The sequence below is a fragment of the Talpa europaea genome (genome assembly GCF_964194135.1).
Source record: "Talpa europaea genome assembly, chromosome: 12".
Taxonomy (NCBI): Eukaryota; Metazoa; Chordata; class Mammalia; order Eulipotyphla; family Talpidae; genus Talpa; species Talpa europaea.
The window spans coordinates 47,585,610-47,600,893 of NC_140079.1; the positions used below are offsets into that span (position 1 = coordinate 47,585,610).

Genomic DNA, 15,284 nt, shown 5'->3' on the forward strand with positions numbered 1-15,284 from the left:
GTATTTGAACAGGTAAACTGAGGCAGCCTTCATGTTGGAGACAACCTCCTGATTCACAATGGGAGCTGCGGTGAAAGGAAGTCAGATTAAGAGGTGGGGGCTAAAAGAGGACAAGAACTCTGGAGAAAGCCACCATGTCCATTTTACAGACCAGAACACTGAGGCCAAGAAGGCTGAATCAATTGTTCCAGCTAAATGGCAGCAGGAAGAATCTTTGAACAACTTAACAAATCAGAACTTGACCCTCCCGCTGCAGGAACTCCCCTTTGCAAGCGAGGAATGAAGTTTGTAGGTCCACAGCCCTCCGTGGGCTGTAGCCTCTCACTCCCTGCTCCCCACCAGCCACACCCACCTCAGGGCCTTCACCCTTACCATTCCTCTTCACCATCTTGGCCAAAACACCACCTCTTCCAGGAAGCTCTCTGGATCCCACTCCACCTCAGCCCCCTTATCACACTTTCTCCTGTCACTCTCCCAGGTTTACTGTAACTCTTGGTGGTATTAGATTAGTATCTTCTTCCCTACACAACCAGAAGCCTCTCCTAATGGGACCAATTCTGACCTTGGTATACAGTCGGTGCTCGCCAGACTTCTGAATGGGTGGATGAATGCATCTGTGGCGTGGGCTCTACCACGGTGCTGACTCCTAGAGTTGCTGGGAGGAAGCAAGGAATCCACATTCCCAGTACTCCCAGAGGACACACCAGGGCTCTGCTAAGCAGGGCTGCCCAACCCATTGGGGTGGGCTCCCCAAATGGGTGCTCTATCCTATTGCACAGACAGCAGGCAGCGGCCCGGAGGGGCGCCTCAGTGGGTTATTTCCCAGCAACAGAAACAGAACTCGAAGTGGTCTCAACAAAATGAGAACCTGACAGAAAAATTCCAGGATGGTAGGTTTCAGGAACGGCCTGCACCTGAAGCAACTCGGGCCCTATCTGTGTAGTATTCTGTTTTTTTCCTGCAGTCTTTCTCCCAGACAGCTCCGCCTACTCCCAGTGGAAACAGGGTATCTATTTTCCCCATTCACTTCAGCAAGAGTGCCAAGTGGCTCAACATTCAACTCCTACTCATTGGATCCAGGGGCCTGTGCCTGGGGGTAGGTTTGCAGCCAACTCCAGGGGCCACCAAAAGGGGTCAGGAGCGACCAGATAGGCCACCTAGGTCATGTAGCTCTTTGGCGGCTCCACTGGGTATCTCTGAGCCCCTGAAGTTCAGGTCACGCTGGTCTTTCTGGTGAGACCACTGACCAAGAATCTCCTCCTGTGTGACCACTTGGCTCAGTCTCTCGAGGCTGGAACCAGCCCTAAGAAAGAAAGACAGACCTTTTCAGCAAGGGCATGCCTGATGAAGAGCAGGGCTTGAGCAAAAGCTGGTAGGTGGCAAACCCTAGAAGGGCGTATTCCTGGAACAGCGAGCAGTCACTGCAGCTGGAGAATCCCAGCCAGGGTTTCTGCTTCCCCATCCTTTTATACAAATAATGGGGAAACCCAGCCCCTCCCCCCAAAGGGGCTACACCTGGACCTCTCACCTCCTGGACTTATAGGCATCTGACCTCCCTCGCCCAGAGGCCTCATCCTGTTTTGTCACAAAATTCAATGATTCTGGATTTTAACCCACGTCTACCCCCGCGTCCACCCCCAACTTACTGCGCCGGTTTAAAACCAGAACAGTCTGTTTTGCAAACACTGTGGAGGTGGGAAGGGGCGGGGACCTGAGCCGAGGAGACGTGCGCCGCTGCTGCCACCTGGTGGCCTCCGGGCTGGGGGAATCCGGGACCTTTCGCTCCAGGCTGAGGCGAGGGCAGCAAGGCCGCCGCGGTCAGGTGTGTCGGCTGAGCGGGCGCGGGTGCCGCGGCAGGTCTCGCAGAAGAAGGAGGAGGAACCCTCGGCTCCGAGGGCGGACCGACCCCTGGGAGGGGCGGGGCTCGCCACTGGAGGGGTTGGGGGCATGAGCGAGGGTCTTGCAATTGGGGGGAACCCAACCCTGTACCCCCCCCCCCCGGCTGTCCCTCCCCCTGCCTAGACCAGACTTGGCAGAGCTCTGAGTGGTCATCTAAGTTTGGTCTCCCAAAGACTGGGCGTTCCTGGGGTCTCCCAGAGGGAGGGATTAATAAATGCGTGTGGAATGAATATATGAATTTTTAGACTCCTATTTGGAGACTTTGAGCAAGATACAAGGGCTCCAGGCAGGATACCCAAAAGGAGGCTCATTTACTAAGGCTTAGATCCCTCGATAGCTCTGTGAGGTCAGCAGTATCATCAACCCCATTTCACAGCGGAGCAGACTGATGGGGTCGAGAGACTCCCCAAATGCTTAGAGCCCCCTTTCTTTCTCCACATCTAGATCCTCCCAACTATTGTGGGGGAGCCCCCACAATGCAGTGGGGAACTGTGCACCTAGGACAGGATGTCCAGCACACTCCCCTGGGATCAGAATGAGGCCCCTTTGGGCCCCCCTCCAGTCTGCTCCAATCCCCAACCGGCCATTGACATTGCCTGTCCCTGCCCCATGAGTATCAGGCCCAAGCTGGGTGTGGCAGCTTCTGTTTCTTGGCAGTTTCTAGGGTTCCCAACACATGATGTGGAAACAGGTGCTGGAGGGGATGGGCGGGGTGGGGGTGGGAGGCAGCGGCGCCAGGTCCTGGGGGATGGGGAAGTTCCAGGTCACTTGGCCTGGATTTCACGTCTTCCGGTGCTGTGTGGTGTGGCTTCAGGCTAGCCACTCGCCAACTTTGTCCTCAGTGGGCACATCTGTGAAACAGGAGGGCCATCTTCCTCTGAGACAGTTAGGGGGATTCAGGGCATCACACTGTGGTCTGGATGAAATAAGCTGACTTTGCAATAAGCACGTAGCAACCAAGCCCTGTGATGTCGGTTTTCAGTCTTCCTGTCCATAGAGGGGGTGGTTGTTCCCATTTCTCCCTCAGGCTTCCAGGTCCATGTTCCCAGTGGCATGAAACCTGGGGCCATGCATTTGTTTTCCCGGGAGCGGTGGGAGTGCAGCTGCCTGGGCAGGGGTGCCCTCCAGATCTTCCTGCCTGCCAGGGCCCAGAGCCCCAGCCTCAGGGTGCCCTCCCACCTGCCTCCGGTTCGCCAAGGGCAGCTCCATGTCAAAGATGGGCCCTGGGGCCCTCTGAGGCAGCAACATCTCCTCCTGGAGAGGTTTGGGTGTGTCCAGGTTGGCCCCCTCGCCTTCATCCCAGGACATGTTCACCACCAGGACTTCTTGTGGGGACACCTCCTCCGGGTTGTCTGCGGAGCTGACCCAAAACCAGTCCTGGAGAAGGAGGGTGGGACAGAGGCTGTGAGTGGAGTCCTAGTTCCCATCCACACAAGGGTGGGTGGACTAGGTCCCTTCTGACTAAATTCTCTAGTATCCTGAGGCCGACTCAATGACCCCCCCCCCTTCAGTTCCTCTTGGGATCTCCATTGTTTCTGCTCCTCTCACAGCTGATGTGCCTTGACAAGGCAGTGGTCCTAGCCCAACCCTAGGAATGGGCATGTGATCCTACCCCAGACACCCAACCTCCTGCTCCCAGCAATAGGCTCAGGGGACCAATTGGTGATGGCTCTGAGACTTGCTTCAGTTAGTCAGGAAAACAGACACCCTGCTTCCACTGGGGGAGGCCGCGCCTGCCTGGGAGAGAAGACTGCAGGGTGAACAGAGAGATGTAGCTTTTTGTCCTTGGATCCAACTATGCCTGAAGCCTACCACTCTGGGATTTTCCCATCGGGTTGCTTTTTTATAGTCGCCACCTTGAGATCCATTTCTGCTGAGGAAATGGCCCACCAAAGGTTCCTTTTGGGGTCTTTGTTCACCTGTCTATAAAATAGGAGGGTTTTTTTAGTCCCTGACTCTATGGATTGCGTTGAATAAATGAGTGACTGCATGGCTGTTATTGAGTGGAGCCCTGACCCAATAAACAGGATTTGGAATTAGAAAAGGGCCCTTACCTGCTTCCACTGGCTTCCAGGGAATTTTACTGCGGTGCTGGCACAGGGTGTGGGCAGGGGTGGGCACAGGTACTGTGCTGCCCTGGGGAGGGAGGGAAGACAGTCAGGAGCAGTGCTTCTGTCTGTTCTTACTTTTTAATTGTTCTGATGTATTGTTCTCATCTCCATTAAGTTATAAAAGGCGTGAAGATGTGAATTGGGGGAGTGCAGGAGTCTCGCAGAACCAGGTTCAAATTCCAGTTCTGTCCCCGCTCACCATCTGGGCCTCAGTTTCCTCATTGGTGAGGATGGATGCCTACTTGGCGCGAGCAGTTCTTACTCTTATCGCTATTGCTGTACAGAGTATAGGGAGAGGGTGCAAATTACCTGTTCAGAGCGAGGTAGCCAAGGATGCCCAGGAGAAAGATGCTCAGGAAGCTCCCCAGAGATGCCAGGAAAATGAACAACATGGAAACCTGGGCTTCTGGGGGAAAGATGAGGTTGGTTTGGAGAAATCTTGCTGCTTCTTGGTGGGGAGTGACAGGGAGAGCCAGGTCCTCCATCAACCCGATGCTGACCCTATCTTAGTTTCCTCACCCGGGAAGTCACCCGTTTGGTGACTTTGGGATCCAGGCTTAGAAAACTTTACATGCTCGGAACACTAGCTTCAGGCACTGCCACACCTGGCCCCTGTGGCCGCTCCCCTGGACCCTGACCAGCCCACCCCACAGTGAGCCTGCCTCATTGGTTCTCTTAGGAGTAGATTTCACTGCAAGGATAACAAATGTTGGTCTCCAAATCTCTCATGGCTACACATCCTCAAGCGATGGCGCTTCCTCTTTATCGTTGTGATGGGAGGTATGCATTCATTCATCCACTCAATAAAATAGCCACCATGCTCTCTCCTTCTCCCCAGGAGCTCTCCAGGCTGGAGGAGACAGCTAGACACAGACTCCCCTGAGGTGTCAGACTTGGAAGGAGGAGTAGTTACAGTTGGGGAGTGCCCAGAAGGAAGCATGGAAGGCTTCATGGAGGAGGGAGCTTTGGAGCAGAGTTGTGAAGGATGAATAAGAGTTTGCCAATAGGGAGAACTAACACTGTAGGCAGAGGAGCTTGTATGGCTGCGGGGGGCCTGAAGGAGTGTGAGTGGCTGGTGAGGGTGGTGAAGCGGGTTTGATTGGGACTTTCTCCTGAAAGCTATGCACCAGGAAGCTTGAGAGTCAAAGCAGGGCTGCCTGAGGCACATGCACTGGGGCAGTGTGTGTTGGGTAAATACATTCCCCACTTCCACTCACCAATGCTGAAACGCTGGGGCTGGCTCCAGGTGCCTTGTAGCCAAGTTGTATCCGCCCGCACCTGCACGGTGTAGGCTGCACCAGCCCGCAGGCCATGGAGGATGGCATGTGTCTTTGTAGGAGCCACAGGCCATTCTGCAAGAAGGAGGCAGCCATGGGTCCCAGCACCCATTTTACTCCCCGTAGGCCAGGCTGGCCACCTGAGGATAAGGACTGAGGCTCATGGGCATTTTTGCTGGAAGCTTTTCCCTTAACCCACCCAGTAATCTCAAACTTATTTGGAGGATTATTCTTTGTTGAGTTATTCAGTAAATGATATTATCTTTTCAAATTTGACCTCCTTCCCTCTACTCACCCCTTGCTCACTTCCAGCTACACATGCCTCCTCCTCCAATCTCCCTAAAGGCACCAGATTTGTTGCCACCACAGGGCCTTTGCACAGACAGTCCCCCATCCTGGTTCACCCTTCCCCCAAAATACCCTCATGGTTTCCTGGCTTTTAAGGTCAAGGTCAGTGATTATTTTGTCTCTCTTGCTCTCTCAGTGTCCCCAGCACCTCAGCACATGGTAGGACCTCAGTATTAGTAGAATTGCATGGCCTTAACAAATATAATCACAAGTCCCTTGCCCATGGGGACACCTGAGAAATGCATCGTTAGGAGATTTTGTCATTATCAAGTGTCATAGAGCTAATTACACAAACCTAATGGCAGAACTTGAGCTTGCTATAGACCTAGGCTATAAAGCCACAGCCTATCAGGCCCCCCATTTATATGTGGTCTGTTGTTGACCAAAATGTTGTTAAGTGAGAAGTGACTGTAAAGCACTCCATAAAAATCCTTAAAAGGAGGGCATCCCTGGTGGCGTAAGGGATTAAGACACAACCTATGAAGCTATCTGCTGCCACTGCAGCAGGTGTTTGAAGCCCGGCCAGGGAGCTACCCACATGGCACAGCAGACCTTTCCTGACTCGCCCGCTGCTCCCCTCAGCAGTGTATTTCAGTAGCTCTGCCTGTTCTGTTCCCCACTTTGTCTCCTCTCACCCCCTGCACCTCTGGCCTGTACCCCCATTCTTGTATGCATAAATACATAAATCTTTAAAAAAATCCTTAAAAGGAGAAAAGAGATGTTGATTGTCATGAAGAAGAAAAACTTCCTGGGACCCTAAATCTATATTCTTTGTATATATTCAAGAGGAATATTCCTCCAAAAAAATTTGGGGGAGATTAGTGGATTTGCTCATGGTCATTTGGCTCATCAATCTTCAGTGATTTGACTTCCGGCAAATGGACTCCTTTCAGCTATGCCACCCTGAGTAAGTTACTCAACCTCACTTGGCCCCAATCAATATGGGGGGTGACCAAGCTGATAGCAATAGGTGTATGTCTTCGAGGCCAGAGCAACCCCCTTGGTAACCATCTTCGGTGCAGATATGAACTCGGGGTCTTGCCGGCCTGGCCTGTTGCTGCAGGAGATAGGCGGCTGCAAGGCTGTCCACTAGCAGGGACAACGGGGGTGACAGGAGGTTCCAGCCCCGCTGAGACCTGCTCTGTCCATCCTTGTTTCTTTCCCTCTGATATAACTGAGCTCAAAACTAGGCTTGTTCAACCTTTGGGGAGATGATTGCCTCTCTGTGTCTGTTTCCCCATCTGCGGAAAGGAGATAGTCATCCACTCCCTGGGTGTCAAACTACTGATATACGCAAAGACTGCCATTCACTTACGAGGAGCGTGCTGACCACTCAGCTGATGGCCGCCAGGCCCTTGTTTCAGGGGTGGGGAAACCAAGGCCCAGAAAGGGGCAGTGAGGTATCTAAGGTCACACAGCAAGGCATCCAGAACGCCCCGCCCCCCAAATCTGGCTGTGCTGCCTCACCTACCAGACACCTGGCTACTGTCCTCCTCCGTGTAGCGCACGACGTACTGCTTCAAGACGCCAGGACAGGCACTCAGCGGGGGCGGCGTCCAGTTCAGGCACACAGAACTGGAGCTGAAATTCTTCACTGACACATGTTGTGGCCTCCCAGCTGCTGAGGCTAACACAGCAGCACAGGCAGTTAACACCATTCTTCCCGCAAGCCCGGCCGGCCCTCTCCAGACACCCGGGGGACTTGGCTTCTAACCCTTACCCACCATTCCAGGCCCGTTACTTCCCCACTCTGAGCCTTGTTTTTCTTATCTATAAAGTGGGGCAATGTGGCTCAGGAGCTGAGTAAGCTGGGGCCTCCCTAGTGGCGCAGGGGTTAAAGACAGCGCTATCAAGCCAGCCACTGCAGCACGGGTTCAACCCCCAGTCAGGGAGCTACCCACATGGCGCAGCAGACCTCTCCTGACTCGCCCGTTGCTCCCCCTCAGCAGTTTCGTCAGTCTGCCTGTTCTGTTCCCCACTCTGTCTCTGGTGAGTCCTTTCACCCTCCCCCTTCCTGCATTTCTGGCCTGCACCCTAGTTCTTGTATGCATAAATAAATAAATCTTAAACAAAAAAAAAGAAAGTTGAGTAAGCTGACTTCTATGCATCTGATTGACTCATTTCTGCCTCCTGCTGTCCAAAGTCACTCCAGAATCCTCCCGGGACACCAACCTGCAGGTTTGGGCCACTCACCATTGCCCCCAAAGTGGTAGGTGGACAAGACGGTAGACCACGAGGTGAGCTCCTCCGGGCATGCAGAGGCAAAAATTGTGATGCGGTAACATACCTCCTGCCACATTGCCCCAAACATTTGATTCCAGTTGTGGGTTGCTGGGAAGATGAGCAAGGACAAGGCCGGTAAATAGACTGTGTTTTCACCTCTGCACCTTTGTACTGGTTGTGCCAGCTGCCAGGATACACTCCTACTCATGCTTCAAAGGCCTCACACCAATGTCCCCTCCTCCAGGATTCCTTCCCTATCCTTCCCCCCAACCCATGACTACCCCATTCAACCAGCCCTTACTCCAGGGGGCAGAGGTTATCTCTATCTAATCTGTCTTCCCAGGCTGGGAACTCTTTGAGTTCCAGGCTGAGGTTAAGGCTCTCTGGCATCCTGGCCAGGCCCAGGTCAGAAAGTGGGAGGTTGAGAAACTTGGGTCCTATGGCATCCTCCTATTCCCTCCAGAAGTCTCATTAATTTGCCACCACCATTCTGATAGTCGCCACCTTCCCTGGTGTTGGTGAATGTTTAACAAACACCTTGAGATGTGAGACTCATTACCCACCAGAGTGCAACCTGCCCAGGGCTGAGCCCTGACACCCCAGGATCCCAGCAGGAGGCTCTCAGACCTCTGTGGGTAGGAGGATCTGAATCTTGGTCTTTCCCCAGCCTGTCTCTGTGTGACCTTGAGTAAGTAGCAAGACCTCTCTGCACTTCAGACACCCCATCATGAAGGGTCACCGTAGGTCTGAGCCCATCAGGAGCTCTGGGGCAGAGGCAAAGTCAGGGCAAGTGACACTATGAAACCTGTTCCATCAGGGTCTCCTTCCTCGGGCTCATTCACAATGCAGGAGGCAGAGCTTTCCTTCTGGCCCTGGGACTGCCACACAGTGCAGTATGTCATGCCCTGGGCTGGGGCTGGCCAATGCATGGTGGTCCCGTTGGCGCCGATGCTGATATTCAGGACCCCTGTTTCTGGAAGGAAATAAGGGAGTCACATCAGGACCACCACCTCACTCCCCCATCCACCCAAGGTTCCTATGGCCCCTGTCCCTCCCACACAGTTCTATCCCGGCAGAACCAGGTGGGAAAACCAAGGCCCAGAGCGAAATAAAGAGGTCACATCACAAGGTGGAACTCAAGGCTAGACCAGCCTCCCCCACTCTGGGGTTGCTGTGTTGGGAGCCAGGCACAGAGGGAACAGTAGGGGCTGTCGAATGAGTTGAGATATCCCCCTCCATCCCTGCCTAACTGTGGGATTCCTGCCAGGTCACCCTCCATTATCACTCCCTGTACTGCCATTACTCCCCCAGCAGCCTGGTGGGTGGCTCCTGCTCCGCAGATGCCTGGCCACCCACTGGCCACCCACCGCAGCCTCGCTCAGGATAAGTGGGAGTGGTGCAGGACAGACCTCCAGCCTGACCAGAGCTCAGTGGCCCAAGGACACACCCGCTGGGTCCCCTGGCTCCTCTCCCCACGCCCAACAGCAAGGGCAGCTACAAAAAGCTGAGAGGCGAGTGTTGCTTCTGCTTCTGGGAATACTATCTTTTTTTTTTTTTTTTGAAAATTAAAGATTCCTTAATTTTTTATTCCTGGTACCACTGCCACAATTCACTGGGCAATATGCCTGAAATAATGGAAAGAAAAAGGAAGGCTACAACACATAGAAGATCTTAGGAAGGCACATCTAGTTGACACTGCATTGCCTTCTTTTGTGGCTGCGCTTTTTGCAAACTGTGGCTCTGATAGTCCTGAGCAAGAAGGGTTCCTGCTTAAGCTGCAGTAACTTTTCTAACTATGGACCAGTGTCCTTCTGTGGCAGATTTTTACAGTTCCTTCAGTGGATTAGGGATGTTGGTCTCAGAAGAACCTGTAGCTTTCCTGACAACCCCCCCGGCCCTTTCTCCTGCTAAGGACTATAGCCCCTTTCTGCTGACTTTTTAGAACCTGCTGTTACCAGAGCCACCACTTCCTTCACCATAGGGCCTGCCCAAGCTTCTGCCAACAAAATTGCTCCCATTAATGGGTCCATAATTTGATCGCTGTTATCATTATAATTCCCTAACTCATTGTAGTTCCATAGATACCGCCACTAACGTTTCTTCCTTCATAGTAAGCATCATATGCTCCACCACCACACCACTTCCACCACGCTGGTTTCCACAGCCTGGTCCTCACCTTCATAGCCGGCACCCTCACCATAGCCAGCACCACCACCACAGTCAGGTCCACCACCAAAGCTGGCACCACCACCATAGCTGCCACCATCACCTTCAAACCCATGATATCCACCATCACCTCCTCTGCCTCCACACATCAATGTTTCCACCACCCACAGCTCCCTCCACTACCCATAAAGTTGCCAGATCCATCTCCACGATCTCTTTGTGCTCCAGCAGACAGCATTTCTTGTTGAGAAAGGGTTTTTTTCACTTCACAATTATGCCCACAGAAATACTACTAATAGCATGATATTTCTGAACAATTTTTTAAAGATTTATTTATTTAGGCATGCAAGAACTGGGGTACAGGCCAGAGGTGGAGGGGGTGAGAGGATTCCCCAGACAGAGTGGGGAACAGAACAGACAGATCGACTGAAATACACTGCTGAGGGGAGCAGCGGGCAAGTCAGGAGAGGTCTGCTGTGCCATGTGGGTAGCTCCCTGGATGGGGATCAAACTTGTGGGGGATCAAACTCATGCTGCAGTGGCTGCGAATAGGCTTCATAGGTTGCATCTTAACCCCTTGCGCCACCAGGGAGGCCCTGTTTCTAAACAATTTTATCCACTATCATGATCACTAACAGTTACAAAAGCAAATCTCTCTTTTCCTCTCTGCTTGCCTTCCATAACTTCCGTGGTTTCAATCTTGCCATAGTCTCACAAATTATATTCTCCTCTATCTCCATTAATTCCACCAACCAAAATTTTCTTCACAGTTAAAGGGCACCAGGCATTACAGAATCCTCTCCAGCAACAGCTCTCTTTGGTTCCACTGCATGTCCATCAACCTCACATGGTCAAGCACCCATTGCTGCACACACCTTTTCAACATAAGAGTAAGTCACAAAACCAAAGCCCCTGCAACTTTTTATTTGAGGAGGTGTCTCATCACCACACAATCCTCAAGTGTGCCCCATTTCTCAAAATGTTCCCTAAATGATCATCTGTAGTTTCAAAGCTCAGACCAGCAATGAACAGTTTCCTCAACAGTTCTGGTCCTTTGGAAGGTGGTCCTCCGTTTTGAGATAGACTCATCTCTTCCACCTCGAGTGCAATATATATGACAACACCACTATTTATTGGGCATTGACTGTACACACTGGCCAGTGCTGAGTGCTTTACAAAAGTTACTTTCCTATGAAGTAGGACCCTGATCCTGATCACTCCAGTGACATGGAAACAGGTCATACATAGAGGCGAGCGATGACAGATTTGCTGTCAGGTCACCCTAGCAAGTGGCTCTTTTGTCTTAGCCTCTGTTGTGTCATCTTTGAGCCCCTCCCTCCCAGGCTTACTGGCGCTTAGCAGGGCCAGGGCCAGAGGGAGGCGAACCAGACACTCATCTCAGACACGAAATGTAAGGAGGCACCAAAGAACTTGACCATAGAGATAAGCACTGTGTTGACTCAGTTTTAAAAAATCAAAATGAGGGCAAATATGTGATGGGCACTGGTCACAGTGGCCAAATGGTGGAAATAGTTGGAATGTTCACCAATGGATAAACAGATAAGTAGATTATAATAAATCCACATAGAGAAATATTAGTCAGCCATAGAAAGGAGTAAAGCCCTGACACACGCTACAGTGTGGGTGAAGCTGAAAACTTGATGTTGAGTGAGAAACCAGACACAAAGGGCCACAGGGTGTGATCCCCAGATACGAGGTGTTCAGAGGTAGAATGTCCAAACACACAGACAGCAGATTACTGATTTTTAGGGGCTGGGGCTCATAGGTTCTCCTTTTGGAGTGATGGAATATTCTAGAAGTACATAGAAGTAGTGGTTGCACAACATCAATGTACCAAAGGCCACTGAATTGTTCATTTAAAAATTATTAATTTGGGGCTTCCCCGCTGGCGCAGCGGTTGAGCGCTGGGTTGCAAATCTGCCCGCAGCCTCTGCGGCACCCGTTCCATCCCCCGGCTGCTCCCGGGCCACCGGAGGAGGGTCCCACATGGCGCGCAGACCTCTCCAGCCGCCCGCTGCTCTCCTTGGCAGTGTGTTTCGGTCCTTCTGCCTGTTCTGTTTCCCGCTCTGGCTCTGGTGAATTCTCTCACCCTCCCGCGCTTCTGACTGTACCCAGTGCTTGTATAAATAAATAAATAAATAAATCTTTTAAAAAAATTATTAATTTTGATTTTTACTTTAATTTAATTTTGATTTTACTTTTCCTCCCAGGCTTACTGGTGCTTAGCAGGGTGCTTACTGGTGCTTACTGGTGCTTAAAGTAAAAATCAAAATTAATAATTTTCAAATGAACAGTTCAGTGACCTTTGGTACATTGATGTTGTGCAACCACTACTTCTATACACTTCTAGAATATTCCATCATTCCAGAAGGAGAACCGATGAGCCTCAGCTCCTAATAATCACTAATCTGCTAAGCAACTATAAATCAGAGACACCAGAGGAGGGATTAGGGTCAAAATAAGGGGGGGTGGAATTGTATGGGGAATATAACCGAGATGAAAATGCGTACATTGTGCAAAAATGAAAAATGATGTCAAACATATATAAAATTTTTTAAAATTTTAAATAAAGCATTAATTTTGCTATATGAATTTTATCTCAATAAATACATAGACATATACATAAATATTTTTATTTTTATTAATTAATCTATATTAATTATATAATATATAAATTCATTTATTTATTAATATATACACAATAACATATAATGAACAAAATATCAAGATTTTAAATGAAGATAGGGTTAATTCTGCACTTGTTTTGCTCACCACACTCTGTTCCTGTCCTGGCCCCAAAAAAACTGCAAAAAGAGGAGTTTGGCAAAAATATATTTGGGGATGCAATCCCAACAGCACAGGAGACAATAAACTTAAAAGCTTTGTGCCTCAAAAGAAACCACCAGGAAAACAAAAAGGCAACCTATAGAATAGGAAAAGATATTCACATCTGACAAGTCATTAATTTCCAAAATAAATGAAGTGCTCATACAATCCAACAAACAAGCAACAACGACAACAAAGACAACCCAATCAAAAAATGGGCAAAATCTCTAAATAGACCCTTCTCCAAGGAAGATATTCAGATGGTCTACAGGCACAAGAAATGTTCAATATCACTTGTTACAAGGGAAATACAAATCAAAACCACATATTAAAAAGGATGATATCTGGGCCTCACTGGTGGTGCAAGGGATTAAGTCTTACCACTATGAAGCTATCAGCAGCCACTGCAGCACGAGTTCTATCCCCGTCCAGGGAGCTACCCACATGGCGCAGCAGACCTCTCCTGTCTCACCCACTGCTCCCCTCAGCAGTGTATTTCAGCCAATCCACCTGTTCTGTTCCCCACTCTGTCTCTATGAATCCTCTCATGCCCACATTCCTGGCCTATACCCTAGTTCTTTTAAAAAGAAATAAAAAGAATGGGAGCAACCAATGTTGGTGAAGGTGTGGAGAAAAAGGAAGACTCATCCACTATTGGTGGGGATGTAATTTGGTACAATCTCTATGGAAAACTGTCTGGAGATACCTTTAAAAAATAAAATTAGAAACCCCACATGATCCAGCAATACCTCTACTAGGTATTTACCCCCTAAATATGAAAACACTAATATGAAAAGACTCATGTACTCCTGTGCTCTGTAGCACTATCCACAATTGCCAAATCATGGAACCAACCTAAGTGCATGATGAATGGATAAAGAAATTGTGGGTTATGCAGAAGGCTTCCTCAGGAGCCAGAGGTGAGCGGGGGAAGTTCGCCCACGCCAGACCCCCTCTGGCCTGCAGTCCAAGCCCAGAGGGGGAGCAGGAACCCACCGCCGGGGCAGACCAGGCGCACAGGGGAGTGTGTCCCCACATCGGCATTTTAGAACAGGGACCTTTCTCCAGTAAAGACTGCTTGAAACTGACAGATGACTCCTGGAGGAACCAGAGGGGAGCAGAGAAGCCCACCCAAGATGCCGGCCAGTCCCAACAACACAGTGTCCCAACGCATACGGCAAATTAGAAAACAGACAGTAGGGAGGAGAAGAACCACACGCAACCTAGCAACTCTCCAGAGAAAAAGCACACCACAAAAAGAAAGCCAGCCCCCAGATTGCAACGACAATAACTTGGAAGAATTTCTGAGCCTTCCAGAAAGAGAATTTAAAATTGCCGTGATTAAAAAACTGACAGAAGTCATAAAGGAAAACAATGATAAGGGAAAAATAATCAACGATCAGAAGAATGCAATTGAGTCCCTAGAGAGGGAAAACAATGGTCAGAAGAAAGAAATTGAGTCCCTAAAGAGAGAAGTAAAAGAAATGCAGGAGATCAAAGAATTAATGGAAGAACTAAAGAATTCTGGGAAAAGCAATGAAAGCAGAATAGATGAAATGGAAGAACGAATAAGTAAACTTGAAGACACAGAAATAAAAAGAACCAAAACAGAAAAGGAAAGAGAAGTACGAAGGAAAAAGAACGAGGAAAGACTTCAGGAACTATCTGACTCCATGAGGAAAGGAAATATAAGAGTTATAGGAATACCAGAAGGAGAGGAGAGAGATGTAGGAGCAGAGAAAATATTCAAAGAGATAATTGAAGAGAACTTCCCAAATGTGAAGAAGGAGCTGAAAATTGATATACAAGAAGCAAGAAGAACACCAAACTTCCACGACGAAAGGAAAAATACAGCAAGACACATAATAGTAAGGCTCCCAAGAATCCAGGACAAGGAAAAAATAATGAAGCTGGCAAGAGGGAAGAAACAGATAACATTCAAAGGAAAACCAATCAGGCTGACATCAGACTTCTCCGAAGAAACACTACGGGCAAGGAGAGAGTGGAGGGACATAGTCAACAGACTCCAAGAAAACAGATGCCAACCAAGAATACTCTATCCCGCAAAGCTCTCCTTCCTCTTTGAAGAAAGAATATGGACCTTCCCAGACAAACAGAAACTCCGGAATTTCATTGCAACTAAACCCCCACTCCAAAAAATACTACAAGGAGTCCTAAAGCCAGAACCTCAGAGGGACGAATAACAATGAAAGAAGGCCAAAAAAAAAAAAAGTTATTAAAAGAATAAATAAATAAAATCAAAGGAAAGACAAACACAATGACAAATACAGATGTTAACATATCAATATTAACTCTAAATGTAAATGGATTAAACTCTTCAATAAAAAGACACAGAGTTGCAGCCTGGATTAAGAAACAAAACCCAACCTTTTGCTGTCTCCAGGAAACACAC

General features: G+C 49.5%; 1 protein-coding gene across 1 annotated transcript in view; it reads right to left on the reverse strand.

Moving 5' to 3' along the window:
* Nucleotides 1-2,922: 2,922 nt before the first annotated feature.
* Nucleotides 2,923-15,284, reverse strand: part of IL12RB1 (interleukin 12 receptor subunit beta 1) — a gene marked incomplete at both ends in the record, with an annotated part of 28,602 nt that continues 16,240 nt past the window's right edge. The window contains 8 exons of the mRNA XM_084250031.1: nucleotides 2,923-3,276; nucleotides 3,954-4,035; nucleotides 4,320-4,416; nucleotides 5,228-5,446; nucleotides 7,107-7,262; nucleotides 7,829-7,966; nucleotides 8,664-8,831; nucleotides 10,035-10,127. Coding sequence (XP_084106157.1) covers nucleotides 2,923-3,276; nucleotides 3,954-4,035; nucleotides 4,320-4,416; nucleotides 5,228-5,446; nucleotides 7,107-7,262; nucleotides 7,829-7,966; nucleotides 8,664-8,831; nucleotides 10,035-10,127 — 1,307 coding nt within the window. The remainder of the gene's footprint in view (nucleotides 3,277-3,953; nucleotides 4,036-4,319; nucleotides 4,417-5,227; nucleotides 5,447-7,106; nucleotides 7,263-7,828; nucleotides 7,967-8,663; nucleotides 8,832-10,034; nucleotides 10,128-15,284) is intronic.